This window comes from Trichechus manatus, unplaced genomic scaffold (assembly GCF_000243295.1).
Source record: "Trichechus manatus latirostris isolate Lorelei unplaced genomic scaffold, TriManLat1.0 scaffold00035, whole genome shotgun sequence".
NCBI classification, from domain to species: Eukaryota; Metazoa; Chordata; class Mammalia; order Sirenia; family Trichechidae; genus Trichechus; species Trichechus manatus.
The window spans coordinates 15,106,115-15,123,519 of NW_004443971.1; the positions used below are offsets into that span (position 1 = coordinate 15,106,115).

The following is a 17,405-nucleotide window of genomic DNA, read 5'->3' on the forward strand; positions in this document are numbered from 1 at the left end:
GAATCCTGTCTAGGATCCAGAAGGGAAGGGACGAGAGAGCAGGTGCTGCTTAGGGAGGGAAGAAGGCAGAGCAGGCCAGGGAGCAGCAGACGAGGGAAGATGGCACCAGGCTGGGCCCACTGGCCCTTCACTCCCCCACCCAGCCCCTCCCTCATGCACATGCCATCCAGGACACTCTGACCTTGAGGGCCCTGCCCTGCCACCCTGCCAGCCTCCACTCTGAAGCCCGCCTCAGTGACACCCAGGGTCTAGCCTGACCTTCAGAAGACCCCAGATTGAGAGTTTGGCCAGGCCAAGAACCACAGAGGGTGGTGTGGGGAGGGGCCTGGGAGCCCCAGGCCAGGCAGAGGGCTCCTGGGTCCAGCACTCAGTTCTCTCCAGAAAGACCTAGGGAAGGGGAAGAGAGGGCGGGAGAACCTACTAGTGCCCACTGCCCTGGCCCCGTCTTCCATCCCCTCACCAGATTCCAGAAACAGCCCTTTCTACTTTCCCAACCTGTCACCTTGGGCATCAAAGGTCTCCAGGCCCCCGCTGCAAAGCCTGTGGCGCCACCTGGCGGTCACCTCTGGGATGTTAGCCTGGTTGGCCAGGACTTAGAGGAGGGGGCCAAGTTGTGCCTGTTCCCTCTCCCAGCTCTACCCATCGCCTCCCCGCTGCTGTGCTTTCCTGGGGGCTCCTAGCCCTTACACTGCTGGACTCCCCTGCTCTGGGTGCCTTCCACCTGCTCCAGCCACAGCCCCAGTGCCCACCCTCGTTCCTCGCTGGTGGAGGAGAGCTGCGCCGTGCTGGCCTCCACCTGGCCGTGTGAGGGGATTTAGAAATAACAGCAGTGCCTTGATATGGAGTAATACTTAATCCTCACAACAATGCTGTGGGGGAAGTTCTATGATTATCTCTGTTTTACAGACAAGGAACTGGGCTCCAAGATATTAAATTGCTTTGCCTAAGGCCACAGGCTAGTAAATGACAGTGGTGGCGTTGAAGCAGTCGGGACACCCAGTGCTTCCCTGCTGTGGGAAGCCTGTAGGGGACCCGAGGAGACCACAGGCCAACTCAGGAGGGAGGAGAGTAGAAAGAACACTAAACAGGGAGTTTGGTTTTAAGCCCAGTGTAACTCGCTGTGGGACTTTGGGCAAGGCTCTTCCCCTCTTTGGGCTTTATCTGTCCTCTGAGAAAGTTAGACCAGACAATTTCCATGAGTCCTCTGCGCCCTGGGCTGGAGCAGTGTAGGCTGCTGGCCCTGGGGCAAGGCTGGGCTGGCTGCAGTGCGCCTCTTCTCTCCCACAGGTCACGGAGGTGCCCACGGAAAGGTGCTAAATGAGGCCCTGGGTGTCTGACAGGTGATGTTTGAAACGTGTCCTCAGTGACCATAGTCAAGTAATCGGTGACACTCCCCTTCTTGGTCCAACTGTCTTCCTTCCAGGAAGCAAGTATGGCAATTCCCTTAAAACCCTTGGCCTCTCCATCTAATGTGGGCTTCAAAGTCCTCACTCCCCCTGAGCTCTGGGCTCCAGCTACCGAGGGCTGCGCTCTGGTGATTAGAAGGGCCTTTCCCTGGCCTCTGAGTCTCTGCAGATGCTGGTTCTCCCCCAAGAATCCCCTTCCCTCACCTCTTTGCCTGCAAAACTCCCCGATCTTTAGGCCTCAGCCCAGACCAGCGTGGGCCACCCAGCACCCAGACCCTCACACAGGGGATGGTTTGGCTGTGAGGCTGTTCTTCTAAGAACGTCACGAAGACAGGGAGCTTGCTGTCACCACTGTATCCTCAGCTGCACATGGCATCCAATAGGTTATCAAAAAACTCAAGAACTTCTGTTCACGGCCTCATGTGACAATTATCACCTACTCGTGTTTACTCAGTAATGCAGCACTTGGCCTGTATTTGTTTTTACCCACTTTCCTGTCGCCTGCACCTCCTGTCCACCTAAGGATTGGAGTTATGCCACTCCACCACCCCCTGCAATGGTTAAGGTTGTGTGTCAACCTGGCTGGGCCATGATCCTCAATGATTTGATAGTCATATAATGGTGTGATCACTTCCATGATGAGATTTGATATTATGTGATCACCTTCATGATAGGATCTGCTGTGAGTAGCCAATCAGCTGAAAGGGAGTTTCTTTGGGTGTGTGGCTTGCATTGAATATAAGTGGATATTCTGGCAAGGCTTGGGGGCTTTTGCTTGTTCTGGATTCTGCAGCTGGCTCCTGTTCATCTGATCTCCGGTTTGTGGGACTTCAGCTAGCAGCTTACCTGTGGTCTTACCTGCCAATCTTTGGGATTCGTCAATCTTCACAGCCTGTGAACAAGAGCCCTGCTCTCCGACCTGCCGATCTTGAGTTCATCAGCCCCGGTGGCTACGTGCATCAGGAGAAGCCTGACCCATGGACTTCAGATCTTCCAGCCTCTACAGTCACGTGAACCATTTCCTTTATATAATCTCTGTCTCTCTCTATATACATATTTATACGCTTTACTGGTTTTGCTTCTTTAGAGAACCCAGCCTAAGACACCTCCCAACACACAGAAGTCAGGGAGGGGTTGCTGCTAGGGGCTTCTCAAATCCTGACATCAGGCTGATCTGCTGGCTACCAGGAATTCACTCACAAGTGTCCTGGGGGATGTGCCTGTCACAGTGCCACAGCCCAGCCTGTGCCATACTCCCCTCCTCTGGGAGGGAGGGCTTCTTGCTACCCCCACCCCTGGGGAGATGCACACATGTTAAACGCTGGAGGTAGGGAGGCCCACCCCCACCATGGCAGAGAGCATCAAACGCACAAGGAACCTTAAGGGTCTTCTAAACCAACCTACTTGTGCACAGGGAAGTAAACTGAGGCACAGCTTGGGGAGGGGCTTGCCCAAGGTCTCTCGGAACTTGGATCAGAGGTCAGGTCTCCTGGCCCAGGGTTCTCCAACTCTCTGTGGTCCTGGGTGCCACGGGGGGGTTTCCACAGAGACGAGAGTGCCTGACCTACCTCCCAGCATGGCCCCACCTTTGAGACCCAGGCCTGCTGGGGGAGGGGGAGTGTTGAAGGACTGACTAGGAGGACTCCCCCAGGCAGCAGACAGGAGCACAGCCCCCTCCCTCTGGGCTCTGTCTTCCCAGACCAATTTCTTGCTCCCAGGGGGATCTGGATCCCAAGCAACCTGCCTGTGAAGTCTTTTATTAACCATTGCTATTATTAATAGTCTAACATTAATATTCTAAAATTGATTGAATACCTGCTTTGTGCAAAGCACTTCCACACACATTTGTCATTTAATCCCAGCAACTGCAGAACACAGGCGTTAACCACCCTCGCTCGGGTAGATGAGGAGATGAAGTTCGGAGGGATGCAGTGGTGGTGAGAAGTCGGCAGCCTGCCCCCTGTACCCTTCCTGCAGCCCCTTCAGAATTCACTTTCTGCCTGGCTCTGGCCACCCTCCCAGCCCTGTCTCCATATCCATGCCGCACTCCCTACCCAGGTCAGGAGGCCACAAAGGGCAGTGAGACAGGCCTCCAGGGTGGTGACCCTGCTGCGCAGGTCTGCACTCTGCTCCCGGAGACTCTGCAGGGCGAGCCGCGTCCGCTGCTTCTTGGCCAGCTTCTTAGCCTGCAGCATCTGTAGCAGAGGCAGAGGGGCCGGAGGGGATGCGCATGAGCTGGGCTCACTCCTCCTCCAAAGCTCTCCCCTACTGGGCTGGATGTCTGTATGGAGAGTGGGGACTCCAGGGTGGGAGTCTGGGCCCCATTCTGTCTTTTCTGGGACCCCTTGAGTTCTCTCGTCCAGTCTGCCTGAGGTGCCACACCAAAATTTAAAAAAAAAAAAAAAACAACCCGTTGCCATCGAGTCAACTCTGACTCATAGTGACCCTATAGGACAGAGTAGACTGCCCCATAGGGTTTCCAAGGAGCACCTGGTGGATTTGAACTGCTGATCTTTTGATTAGCAACCAAATGCTTAACCACTGCACCACTAAGACCCCGTACTCACCCCTAAAATGCACCAAACACTGCCCATTAAGCTTCCCTATGAGGGGGGAGGTCTACCTGGTGGGATTTGAGGGGGCCCAGAAAGAGCTCTTCTCTGTTCCCCAGAAGCATCTCTTAAAGGGGCCTGCAGTTCAGCCTTATGGTGGGGCAGGAGTGAGGTGGAGGTCCTTGGTACAATGCCCATCTCCATTGTCACCGTGGACAGGACTCGAGGGTCCTGGCTCTTTCCCTTACATTAGCTCATTCAGTACTCCCTCGGGTCCAGCAGGAGGGGCGTTGTCTTAGTTATCTAGTGCTGCTATAACAGAAATACCACAAGTGGATGGCTTTAACAAACAGAAACTTATTTTTTCAGAGTTTAGGAGGCTAGAAGTCTGAATTCAGGGTGCTGGCTCTAGGGGAAGACTCCCTCTCTGTGTAGGCTCTGGAGGTCCTTGTCTCTTCAGCTTGCTTCCTAGTTCCATGGAGATCTCCCTGTGGCTTGGCATCAATTGTCCCCCTTCTGTGTTCTGCTTGCTTGCTTGCTTGTTTAATCTCTTTTATATCTCAAAAGAGATTAACTCAAGAATGCCCTACACTAATCCTGCCTCATTAACATAACAAAGACAACCCATTCCCAAATGGGATTATAATCACAGGCACTAAACATTAGGCTTTACAACACATATTTTGGGGGACTCAGTTTAATCCATAACATTCCACCCTTTGGCCCCCCCAAAATTCATGTCCTTCCCACGTGCAAAACACACTCATCCCATCACATTGTCCCCAAAGTCTTAAATCAACTCAAGTCCAAAATCTCATCCTCTGAATCATCTAAATCAAATATGGGTGAGACGTTAGGTGTATTCCATCCTGGGGCAAAATCCCTGTTCATCTGTGAACATGTGAAATCTAAACTACGGGTTATCTGCTTCCAAAGTACAGTGGTAGAACAGGCACAAGGTAGACATTTCCATTACATATGGGAGAAATTGGAGGGAAAGAAGGGATAATAGGCACCAAGCAAGTCCAAAACCCAGCAGAACAAATTACATTAGCTTTCAAGGCTTGAAAATAATCCTCTGTTCTCTGAGACACTGGGGGCAATGGCCTCATCCTCCAGAATCTGGGTGCTGGCCACGATCTCAGGATTCTGGGTGGAGGACCCTCAGCCCTGGGCTTGAACTACACCTTACAGGCCCACCGGGATGGCAACTCTGCTCCCTTGGTTTTGGGTGGCCCCATTTTCTTAGTCCATCTGAGTGGAGACTCCCTCAACCCGAGGAGGCCCCATTCTTCGGCCCTTGGATATGGTAGTCCCACACCTTCAGGTCTGGGCAGCGGCTCATCCCCAGGCACACCTTAACAGCAGTCTCACGCTCCAGAACCTACTCTCTTTGTCAAAGATCCAACTCTTTGAAACTTAGGAGGCTGTGGCCCCACCCTCTGAAATCCAGGAGACTGTGGCCCCACCCTTTGAAACCCAGAAGGTCCTGCTTCCCAAGTTCCTTCCAATAGTTCTGCTGATCTCCAAGCTGCTCCAGGGATGGTTCTTTCCTTTTATGGGAGATGCAGCTCCTTTGGCTTTTTTCCTGCCTGTAGAATTCCAAGAGGCAGGCAGGGTCCTTTCCTTTTGTTCTTTCCCCATCCTTTTCAGTCTAAGCTGATGGGTCTTCTGCTGTGGTGGTTGGTTAGATACATCAGTCACAGGCTGTCTTAGTTATCTAGTGCTGCCATAACAGAAATACCATAAGTGGATGGCTTTAACAAACAGAAATTTATTTTCTCACAATTTAGGAGGCTAGGAGTCAAAATTCAGGGTGCCAGCTCTAGCGGAAGGCTTTATCTGTCTGTTGGCTCTGGAGGAAGGTCCTTGTCTCTTCAGCTTGTTTCCTGGTTCCATGGAGACTCCATGTGTCTTCACATCAACCTTCCCCATCTTTACTCTGCTTGCTTCCTTGTTTAATCTCTTTTATATCTCAAAAGAAACTGACTAGACACACCTTATACTAATATTGCCTCACTAACATAACAAACACAACCTATTCCCAAATGAGATTATAACCACAGGCATAAGAGAAAAAAAAAAAACCCATTGCCGTTATGTTGATTCAGACTCATAGTGACCACAGGCATAGAGGTTAGGATTTACAACACGTATTTTTGGAGAACACAATTCAATCCACAACAGATGTCCTGAAATTGTTTCACTGATTTGGACACAGATTCAGGAGGGGTAGCGACTTGCCCAGGGTCACAAGGTGAGTGGCCAGGCTGGAAGAGCAACCAGGCCACTTCCTGGTAAAAACCTCTAGATGGCCTCCGGTGACCAAAGGAAAAATGCCCAATCCTTAGCTCCTTAGGGTGGGTTGAAGGCCACCCTCCTGCTGCCCTGTGAGCCCAACACTGCAGCAACCCGGACTCATCACCAGTGCTCCAAGGATGCTGCGCTGTCCCCTCTCCACTCCTTTGTTCTCGCTTTTCCTTTGCTGTCCATAAACACCTTCCTTGTCTGTTTAGCACAGTTGAAATGTCACCTCCTCCATGAAGCCATCCCAGCAACTCCCAACAGCTTGGGTCCCTCTCTTGGTCACGCCCCACCACAGTGGCCTACACTCTTGCCAAAATCCTTAATGACATGACCCCTGCACTCTTCACTCAGTCTCTCCCAGCCAGACCCCACCCTGAATTCAGACAGCCGTCCTCCTGCTCTGTGCCCACCTCCGTGGAAAGCCTGACAGCCTCAGGAAGGTTGGCGCCCATACCCTCACTGGACTCATCTGTGGTCCCTGGTTTGCTCCCTCTCCTGTCTGTTTCAGACTGTGACCTCCCCAGCCCCTCACCCTGCGGGGTTGCCATGAGGACAGGCCAGCACCCCCTGCCTTTCCTCCAAACTACATCTGTACCTCTTTGTTCCTCCTGCTCCCCAGGCCCATGGAGAGTGGCTGCCAGCACAGAGCAAGCCCTCCCAAGCCAGCCACATCCAATCAACTGTCTCTGTCTTGACCTCACGTGACCTCTCACAGCACCCAGCTCTGCAGACTCTCCCTCCTCACCACGCTCTCCTGGACCCCCTCCCACCTCCCTAGTTGCTCATTCTCAGCCTTGCTTGCTGGCTCTGAGCCCTAGGGGTCCACCTTTGGCCCACTGTCTTCTCAGCCTAGACCCTACCCCAGGGCCACCTCATCCTCTCTCACATTCTGCCAACTAAGGGATGATGGTGACTCCCACATGGGCACCTCTGGCCCTTATCCCCTCACCCACCTCCCTGGCAGGCTCACCACTTGGATGGTGCAGATACTCAACAGGACATGCCTAAAATGACCTCATCTCTACCCCTCCCTTCTCTCTGGGAGTGACACCACCACTTGCCCAGGTGCCTGAGACCTGGGGGTCAGTCTTAACTCCTCCCTGCCCACCTCAGCTCACATCCAGTCATGGAGACCTATCACCTTTACCTCCTTCTCTCTCAACTATCTCTACTTCTCACTGGCTCCTCTATCTGGAACACCTTCCTTGCCTTTATGATCAGCTAACTTTAATTTGTCCTTTGGGTCTCTGCTCAGGTCCCACCTCCCCCAGAGAGCCTTCCTTGGTTCCTCTAAGCTGGGATAGGTGCCCCACCCACGCACTCCCAAGGCACCCCTTGTTTCTCTCTAAGCTAGCACTGACGTAACTGGAATGCAACTTCACAGTCATTGGTCAGTGCTCTCCTGGGCTACTCAAAGGCATGGACCATGTTTTTTTCTCTTAGTGCCCGGGCAGTGCCGGGCACACAGCAGGCACTTGGGAATTACTGCATGAGGGAATCAATGGATTAATGAGACTAATGCTTGGGAAACCCTGAGGCTTTGAGGCTAAGAAAACATCCATGAGGGAAGAGGGGAGTCAAACATGAGGTCTTCTCTGTTCCATCAGTCCTTTGGCTCCCCAGGGCCTATTGCCATTAGTTGGCATCAGCAGGGCACTAAAGGGGACCCCAGGGGATCCAGTGATAACACCACCAGGTATTAGTGCTGCTCAAAGCGTGTCCATCCTCATAACCTTGTGAAGCAGAAAGATCAGGGATATCATCCCCTGTAAGGAAAGACCAAGACCCAGGGTGGGGAAGCGAGGTGCCACAGTCCCACAGTAGGCAGTGGCAGCCAGGCCCTCAGTACAGTTTGTCTGACTCCCCCTGTCCTCACCAGATGTTCTTAAGCTGCTCAGCCCTAGGGCTGCCATGTGTCAGCTCTACCACGACCTTTTTCACCTCCCCCACCTCCTGCTGGCTCCTGTCCAGCTGTAGCTGCAAAGCCTGGAAGAGCCAGCCCACTTGCCTCAGGGCCCTCTTCTTTTTTGAGGTGTGCTGAGCCACGACCCCAGCCTCTACTCCAGCCTCCACTCCAGCCTCCAGCTAGCCTCCTGAGCCTCTCACACTCCTTTCCCTAGGGGCTGGAGTGTCCCTGAGGTCTTCTGGAGGCTGGCAGCCAGGGACTCCACAAGGCACTCCAGACAGGAGCCTGATGCCTGGGCCCAGTCCAGCCCTTAGCTGAGCAGCTTCAGGGGCCCCTGCTTCAGGTGGGCCAGCTTCTCTTGCAGTGTGCCATCTGGCCTGGCATTCCATCCTGGCCCAGAGAGCCTAGGCCAGTCTCTCTGGGGGTGGACATGGGATGGGGGTGGGGGGTTGGCCAACACCTGCTCAGCCTCCCCTGTGGCTTCTCAGAGCTCCTGCCCCAGCTGGGCCTGCACACTCCAAATCTCAACCAGCTCCTGTTCCAGGACCCCACATCAGGGCTCTGCAACACGACAAAGCAGGGAGCCGCCTTATCTGAGCAATGTCCTGCACCAGCGTGCTCTCCTAGCCATTCATAGTTATAGCAGCCCACAGGGCACCTTCTCTGTGCCAGCCCCTATGGGAGGCATTTTATGGACTTTCAATTCTCACAGCTCTTTGAAGGCAGTACGGTTTTTGTGTCCACTTTACTAATAAGGAAGTCGAGGGTTAGAGAGGTTAAGTAACTTGCCCAACATCACACAGCTGGTGAGTTTATTGAGTTGAGACATCAGTCTGATGCCAAAGCCCATAACTGAATTACTCCCCTACTCATTATCTATCAAATATTTGATTATCTGTTGGGTGCCAGGCATTATTTTAGGCCTGAGCATAAGGCAACAAATAAAAATGAGACAGAGTTTTGTTCTCATGGAGCTTATATTCCTGTGGGAAGAAACAAACACAAGGCAAGCCAGTAAAATAAATATGTCAGACAGCGATAAGTGCTTTGGAGAAAGATATTGTTAGTTGTCCTCAAGTCAATTCCAACTCATGGCGACCCCATGTGTGCAGACTAGAACTGCTCCATAGGGTTTTCAAGGCTGTGACCTTTCAGAAGCAGATCACCAGGCCTTTCTTCTGAGGTGCCTCTGGGTGGGTTCGAACCACCAACCTTTCAGCTAGTAGTCGAGCATTTGTTTGTGCCACCAGGGACTCCAGTGAAGAAGGATAAACTGAGGGAAATGGAAAGAAACTGCTGGGGTAGGGGAGGAGTGTTACCATTTAAAATAAGGTGGCCAGAAATGGCCTCACTGAGAAAGTGACTGAGCACTGACGTGAAGGAGGTGAGAGAGTGACCCACGCAGCCTCTGGAGGAAGACTGTTACAGGCGGGAACAGCAAGGACAGCAGTGCGGCTTGAGCAAAGGGAGCCAGTAGCTGAGCTCAGAGAGGAAAGAAGGGCCTGAGACTCCTCCAGAGAGTGATGCTGGGTGGAGTAACTGGGCTTAATGAAAAGAGGTCAATCCTTTGAAATCCCCAGAAGATGTTTAATCAGCTGTGGGTGAGATGGAACCAGGATTCTCATTCGTTCCACATCCACCGAATCATTTCATCAGCCCAGCAATACGGAGCAGCCTGGAAGGGAGGGATTGCCTAATCTTACAGCCGTGCAGCAAATTGGTGGTAGGACAAGGGCAAAAACTCAGAACCTCATTCTCCGAGAACTAGGTTGCTTCCTGTCTCTGGGCCCCTCTGCCCATCTCCCACCTGTGAAATCTCCCACCTCCAGGTGACTCCTTGGGCAGAGCAAAAGGGGAATTGCCCAGATGACAGTGTCTGTTCCTTTGCCTCTTCAGGGTCTGGGGGAGGAATGGGAAGAGACACTGATTGCATGGGGCAGAGGTATAAGCTAGTCTGTACCAAGAAGCTCTGTCTTTCCCAGCCGGAACCACACCTGACTTTCACTGGGGCTGCAGGGTCTCCAACCCAGCCAGTGTCTTTTTCGGGTGGTAGGTTAGAGTCTGGATTGAGGAGAGGTATCAGTGAGGTCACTGCTGTGCTTGCTCTTGGCATCCACAGGGGATTTGCCAGGACCAGGACAGAACTAGGCTGAGCTCTGCCCCCAGACTAGCTATGAACTTGGGCAAGGCCCTTCCCCTCTCTGGGCCTCAGTTTCCTACTTGGTAAAATCATAGCAATGGACTGTTTAAGGAAGGTGGTTCCTAAACAGTGGTCTGACCCTTTCAGAATCAGCAGAGGGGGGCGAGGGGGGTACCCCCTTCCATGGATGGGGGTGAAGGTAAAGCAAGTCCCGATTTGGATTGTTACCACCGGCCTCCAGCACGCACACACTCCCTTGCCTGTTGCCGAGCACCACCTGCCACAGAAGCCTTAGGCTCCGCCCTCTGCCTACCCACTCTCTGAGCTGGACCAGATCTTCCTGTATCTTCTGCACCATGGGCCTGACGGTCCGCAGCGCCTCTAGCTGCACCGTGAGCAGCCGGGCCTGCAGCCTGATGCTGCTCTGCCGCAAACAGTAGGGCAGCCAGGAGTAGCCGGGACTCTGGCGTGCGACCACTGCAAGGAGTGTGCAGAGCTCCTGTAAGCTGCCTGCCAGCTCACCCCGCAGTGCCTCAATGCCGTGCCTGCGCCACGCAACCGCCCGTCAAGCAGCCAAGGGCAGCGCTACACAGAACCCACCGCGTATTGCACGGTGCGTGAGAGGCCTGTGCGCCCCAGGCGCAAAGCAGCCAAGAAAGGTTATCAGGGCAACCAGCTTCTGATTGGCTGTTGCGGCGCACCCTTGGCCAATAAGGGGAAAGAGAAAGGAGCCCGGGCTTGCCCCGAACAGGAGAATCCCAGACGAGGCCTAGGCAAGGAGGGGCGAGCGCTGAATGTACGCGGGGCAGGGCGTGACTCGAGGGCACCTAGGCTGGGAGGGTTCTTCACGCTTCCGATGAGAATGAAGTTGCCATTGTTTTATTTCCTTTCTTCTCTCACCGTAGTAGATGGTACCCAGCAATTCTATATTATCTTTTATAACTTACTGTAGGTATATGAACTTTTTTCCTATGCAGGGGTCATCGCCCTTCAAAAATTAGGTACGTGTGTATAAATGTTTATATAAGAAATTAACTTGAGGTGTAAACTCTCACCTAAAGCACAACTTAAAAAAATTATGTACAAGTAAAAGCAATATAATTTAGTTTAAAAGACAGACGTGTGAAACATCTCACTCACCGCCTTAAAATCAACAGAAAAAATGCAACACACTTAAATAAATCTGCAGTGTTTGTAACATAAATTAATGCATTCAACAGCACGCTTTCAATGTGATGTATTCCATATCAAAATCAATTAAGATGAGTCAGGCAGGGTAGAGGAGGAAGCAAAAAATAATAAAAAGGAAAAGTAAAGAAGAGAAATTTAATACAAAAGTTTTGTGCAACGGTTCATTACTTTCACTTGTTTTCGTTGTTAAATATAGTATCAATACATGTATGTATAAATGTAATTTTGAAGTTTAAAGAATGATAATAAACTCCCTATAACCACTGTCACGTTCCTTAGACACCTCCCCTTAGCCCCTCCCCAATCTTCCTTCCTCCCAGGAGAAACCATTATCCGGACACTTTATTTTCTTTGTAGTTGTACCACCTATGTATGCATCTTAAACAACGTAGTGTTTACTTTTGCTGAGTTTTGGCCTTTATATAAATGTTATCATACTGAATATAGCCAAGTAACTTGCTTTTTTCACTCACATTGTTTTTGAGATATGTCCATGTTGATGAGTGAAGCAGATATTCATTATTCTTCAAAGTTATTATATTTCATTGTATTTTTCTAACCATTCTACTGTCGATGGGATATTGGGTTGTTTCCAGTTTGCGGCGAGTACAATAGGCACAATGCTGCTATGAACATTCTTTTACAAGGGACACCTGTGCAAAATTTTCTTGTCTTGACTATATATGTAGGAGTAGAATTACTGAGTCAGGGGGCATGAGCCTAGTGTTCGAGATTATCAGGTAATACCAGACTGTTTCACCAACCTGCACTCCTCCTAACAGACTGAGAGCTTCCATTGCTTCACAGTCTCACCAACCCTTGGAACAGAGGTGAAATGTTAAGCATCTGTGGTTTTATTTTGCTCCTCTAGGATTACAAAAGGACCCCCTGATGGCGCAGTGGTAAAGGGCTCGGCTGCTAACCAAAAGGTCAGCAGTTTGAATCCACCAGCTGCTGCTCCTTGGAAGCCCTATGGGGGCAGTTCTACTCCGTCCTATAGGGTCACTATGAGTCAGAATTGACTTGACAGCAACGAGTTTGGTTTTTGGTTTTAGGGTCACAAATGGCGTTGCACATCTTTTTATATATTTATGGGCCAATATTTGTATTATAGAATGCTTGGTCTATATCTATGGAGAGGATTGTATGGTTTTCATCCTTTAATATCATTGTGATGAATTACATTAATTATATTTCTAATATTAACCCAATATTGCAGCTCTGGTATAAACCTATCATGGTCATGATGTATGAACATTTTTCCTCCTTTTCGGATTCAGTTTGCTAACCCAGTTTTGCTAACGGTTTTGCATCTATGTTAATAAATTAGATTGGCCTATAATTTTGCTCTTTTATCCTTGTGGTTCTGGCATTATGGTTAGGCTAACCTCATTTAATAAGTGGGGAGTGTTCTTTCTTCTTCTATTCTCTGGAGAAATTTGTAAAGATTGTAAATGTTCCTCAAACATTTGAAGGACTTTTCACCTGTCAGTGTTCTGAGCTATGCTTTGTGGGAAAATGTTTAATTACCAATTTACTTTCCTTAATGATATAGACTATTCAAGTTTTCTATTTCTTCTTGAGTCTGTTTTAGTAAATTATTTTTTCTAGGAATTTACTCATTCATCAAAATTTTCAAATGTATTAACATGTATTTTTAAATAATATCTTTTGTCTTGGATGAATTGATAATTATGGCCTCTTTTTTATTCTTAATAATGTTTATTTTTGCCATCTCTTTTTTCCCTGAGGTTCGTTAATATTATTAGTCATTTCAAATAAATAATTTTTGAATTTGATTATCCTCCCTATTGTGTGTTTTCTAAATTTATTAATTTCTTATCTTTATTGTTTTCTTCTAATTTCTTTCGATTTGTTCTGGTTTTCTCCCCCATTTTTAAAAAGCTGGTTGCTGTATTAGTCAGGGTAGGCTAACTGCTATAACAAATAACCTCCAAATCTCATTGTTGTTGTCTTGTGCTGTCAAGTAGATTCTGACTCATGGCAACCCCATGCATTACAGAGTAGAACTACTCCATAAAGATCCAAAGATTTCTTGATTGTAATCTTTACAGAAGCAGATTGCCAGACCTTTTCTTCCTCGGTGCCAAGGATTGGGTTTGAATAATAACCTTTTGGTTACCAGCTGAGCACAAACTGTGCCACACAGGGACCTTACCTAACATAATTAAGATTTATTTCTCATATCACAGTCCAGTGTGGAATGGCATGGAGGACCTTGTTCCACACGAAATTATTTAGGGTCATCAACTGGCTCCACCATATTCTAGGGCAGAGTCCTACAAAGGATTCTTTGCATCCAGCTGGTAGATGTAGGCAGACAGAGGGCATAGATGTTTATACTGGAGCTTTTAGGGGGCAGACCTGGAAGTCAGACACATTGCTTCTGCCCATATTCCATCAACCAGAACTCAGTCATACAGTCAAGGCCCAGCATGCCATGAGCACTGCGTCTCAATCTCTGGGCAAACGCCCTCTTCTCCCCATTTCTGACATCACTGCTGGTAGGCCTGAGGCCCTGCCCTCCACCATCTCCAAGACCTTGAGCTTGGGAGGGACTTGTAAGAACAGCCCCACATAGGCTGAGGTTTTCAGCCATGCCTCTCAGTTTCTGAGCGCATCTTCTCTTCCCATGGCCCCGTTTTGCCCTGCTGTGGTAGGACTGAAAGACCTTCAGAAAAAAACAAACATGTCAGAGATGGCAAGAGAAATCCCAGGAAGCTGGCCCTTAACAGATTTCCTTGTTGGGGGCAGGAGTGAAACATAGCCTATGCTGACAAAGGTCATGCGGTCCATCCCCCTGCCTCTGGAGGGACACTCTTGGTCTATTTTAGGCAGACAACTATCTCTCCAATTCAGAAATGGCTGACTAACCACTGTTTCTGGCAACCATACTCGAGGCCTCCTCCTGTGGTGCATGCACCTTCCCTCCTGCATCTGGCCTACAATCTGAATGCCAAGGGAGACAGGGAAAGCCGACCAGGTCTGAGTGTCCGGAGCAAAGAGCAGACTGCGTTCCAGGTCACTGGTGACCTGCTGGGCCTCTGAGCTGATTTCCTTGGAGAGGGTGAGACTCAGTCTTTCCCAGGGCTCTCTCCCCTCCTTTTGGCCCTGCAAACTCTGGGATATTTCCTGGAATCTGAGAGGGTCAGGGGACATGCCTTGCTCTGGTGGCTCATGGCGTCAGGATGAGGTATGGTGAGAGCTTATGGCAGTGATTGCGGATTGCGGCAGGGTGGGGGCATGATGACACAGAGCTTCTTCACAGGAAAGGGAGACATCTGACCTGTGGTAGGGGCAGTGAGGGTGTGAAGAAGGTGAAGGGGGCCCTCAGGGCCTTGTGTAAGTCAAAATCCTCACACACTTGACGGTGTCTCTCCTACCCCCTCTGACAGGAGTCCACAGAGCAGAGCCTGGAGTAGGATTTTCCTGAACTCAGGCCCTTTCTGGCCCTGGGGAGTGGTAGGCATAGGAGAGTAGTTAGCACACCTCATGTTTCCCACACATGTGGCCCCCAGGGGGGCCTCTAGCCCTGCAGCTCACAGGATTTTCACCAGACAGAGGGGTGCGGGAACACAGGCCACGAGAAAGGGAGGCCTCTCCACCCTGCAGCCCCTCTAGTCTTTCTCAGACTCCCGCCCTTGGTATCGGCTGCATTCTAGAGAAGAGCGGAGTCTTCCATCGGAGCCAGACCCCACCCATCTCCACAATTGGAGCCTCGTACAAAAGCTTTGCATTGGTAATCTTCCCTCCAACACACCAACTCCAAGTTAATTTGCAAATGATTTGCCTGTATTCACCCAATGTTTTAATGAAGAAAAGTACAGAAAGAATCCCCAGACACATGCACACACACGTGCCCTTGATGCTTTAGTTCTCACCCACGTCCTGCCCTCCCTCGCTCTTCCCTCCCTGTGGTCACAGCAGGCCCAGAGGGTCCCTCTCTTCCTCCCGCTAGGGGCCCAGTATAGGAAAACAAGGAGTTGCCCTCCACCCTGCAGACAGGCTCTCACTGGCTCTCCTGACGAGGAGAAGAAAGGAACCCAAACGGTGAGCATGGGGCAGGCTCGGTGTCACCCCATCTAGTGACTTAGCTTGAGGTCGGGAGGCTGAATGCACCACTCTCCTCTTCTTTTTCTTCCTCCTAGCTAAGTCTGCCCAGGAGCCCCTAATTCCCGTCTCCCTGGGGTCTGGGCACTGCCAGCAGCCTCTAGACCCTTGGGGTGTGCTCCCCAGACCTGAATGGGTGTCAGGAATGAAGCTTTGGGGTCTGTCATCCATCCTGTGGTTGCGGGGCCTGGCAGGGCCATCCCAGGTTGAGGACAGGCTAATAACTGGATTCTGCAAGATATAAGCACCAGGCTATTCCAGTTGGTTGGGAAGGGGCTGTGGCCCTCCCACTCCTGCTAAGTGGTGGTGGCAGAACAGCGTAGGTGTTAGGCCTGAAGGCTGTGCCGCCAGGGTGTGTGCGTTCAAGTCTACAGGAGCCACCACATGCTCTGTAAGTTTGGGGAAAGTCCCTCCCTGACCCCTCTGGCAAACATAACCACCCGCAGCCACCAGCTTCTTTTCATGACTAGGTGTGTGCAGAAGCTGGGGCACCTTGAAAGTGGCTTCCTAAGTGACATGGCATAGATGTTACAGACAGATATTCTGGTCACTCAGTGCTCAAGGGCCATATCTGCACAAAGGCCAATTCTGAACAATTAAAAATGTCTAGGAGTTACTTTTTTTTTTTGTCTTGCTATTCAAATGTAAGATGTTTTAAGCACTATATGGGAAAAGGCATATTCTTATTAACATATATTATTTGCTTTACAGAAAAGGAGGCTACCAATAAGACAATCAGCACGGATTGTTGGACACTAAATGTTAGTTAGGCGTATTTATGAAGGAGCAACACAGAAGCTATCTCTTAATGTCTCATCTTGAAATTTGTTGCAAGGCCATACTGGGACGCTTAGGTGGCAGACTGTGGCCTCTTAAACCAAGAGTTGGTTATTACTGATCGAGTCCAACTATCTCATTTTACAGATGGGCATATGCAGGCCAGACGAGCACCAGCGATGGCCAGGTTACATAACAGACACTTCACGTAGAGCCAGCCTCAGAACCCTGGTCTCCTGACCCCCAGCCCAATCACTCTAAGGGGGGACAAGTCCCCTTCAGAGGGGCTCCCTGAAGGCCGGCAGTGGCTGCTGCTCTGGCTCTTCCTCCCCCCCACCCCTGTCCCCCATCCCCACCAGCCTGGCCCCGTCAGGACAGCCACCATTGCCTATGACGATGAGGGTGGTGGTGCTGACAGCCTGGCCTAGCGTGTTCTCAGCCACAGCCTTGTACTGGCCGCTGTCCTTCAGGGGATGTCCCTGAGGATGACCAGGGAGCACACGCCCAGCACATTGGTGCTGTAGACGGCAGGGTTTCCTTCCCAGCTCTGATCGTCCTTGAACCAGGTAACGTGAGGTCTGGGGGACTCCCGCACAGCGCAGCTCATGCAGCACACTGAGTCCTGCGGCAGCAGATGAGCCCACAGGGCAACCAGGAACCAGGGCTGCTGGCTAAGGTCTGGCTCCCGGTAGCTTGGAGCCTTGACTGTGAACCTCTCTGTGGTGAAAGTTGGGGACAACTGGAAGGTCAGAAAATGGGGTGGAAGGCCTAGCCAAGGGACCAGATGAGGTGGTGGAGTGGTTAGGAGTTCAGCTGCTAACCAAAAGGTCGGCAGTTTGAATCCACCAGCTGCTCCTTGGAAACCTTATGGGGGCAGTTCTACTCTGTCCTATAGGGTCACTATGAGTCAGAATCGATTCCACAGCAATGGGTCTGGTTTTATTTTTTTAGATGCTACCCGGGGAAGGTGACAGACTTCCTGTCACATCTTACCT

At 50.7% G+C, this 17,405-nt stretch overlaps 1 protein-coding gene across 1 annotated transcript in view; it reads right to left on the minus strand.

Annotated features, from left to right (window-relative positions):
* Nucleotides 1-367: 367 nt before the first annotated feature.
* IGFN1 (immunoglobulin like and fibronectin type III domain containing 1) overlaps nucleotides 368-17,405 on the minus strand; it is a 77,014-nt gene continuing 59,976 nt past the window's right edge. The window contains 8 exon segments of the mRNA XM_023730261.1: nucleotides 368-387; nucleotides 503-592; nucleotides 688-796; nucleotides 3,461-3,601; nucleotides 10,625-10,856; nucleotides 14,447-14,580; nucleotides 16,767-16,877; nucleotides 16,880-17,127. Of these exon segments, the coding sequence (XP_023586029.1) occupies nucleotides 368-387; nucleotides 503-592; nucleotides 688-796; nucleotides 3,461-3,601; nucleotides 10,625-10,856; nucleotides 14,447-14,580; nucleotides 16,767-16,877; nucleotides 16,880-17,127 (1,085 nt within the window).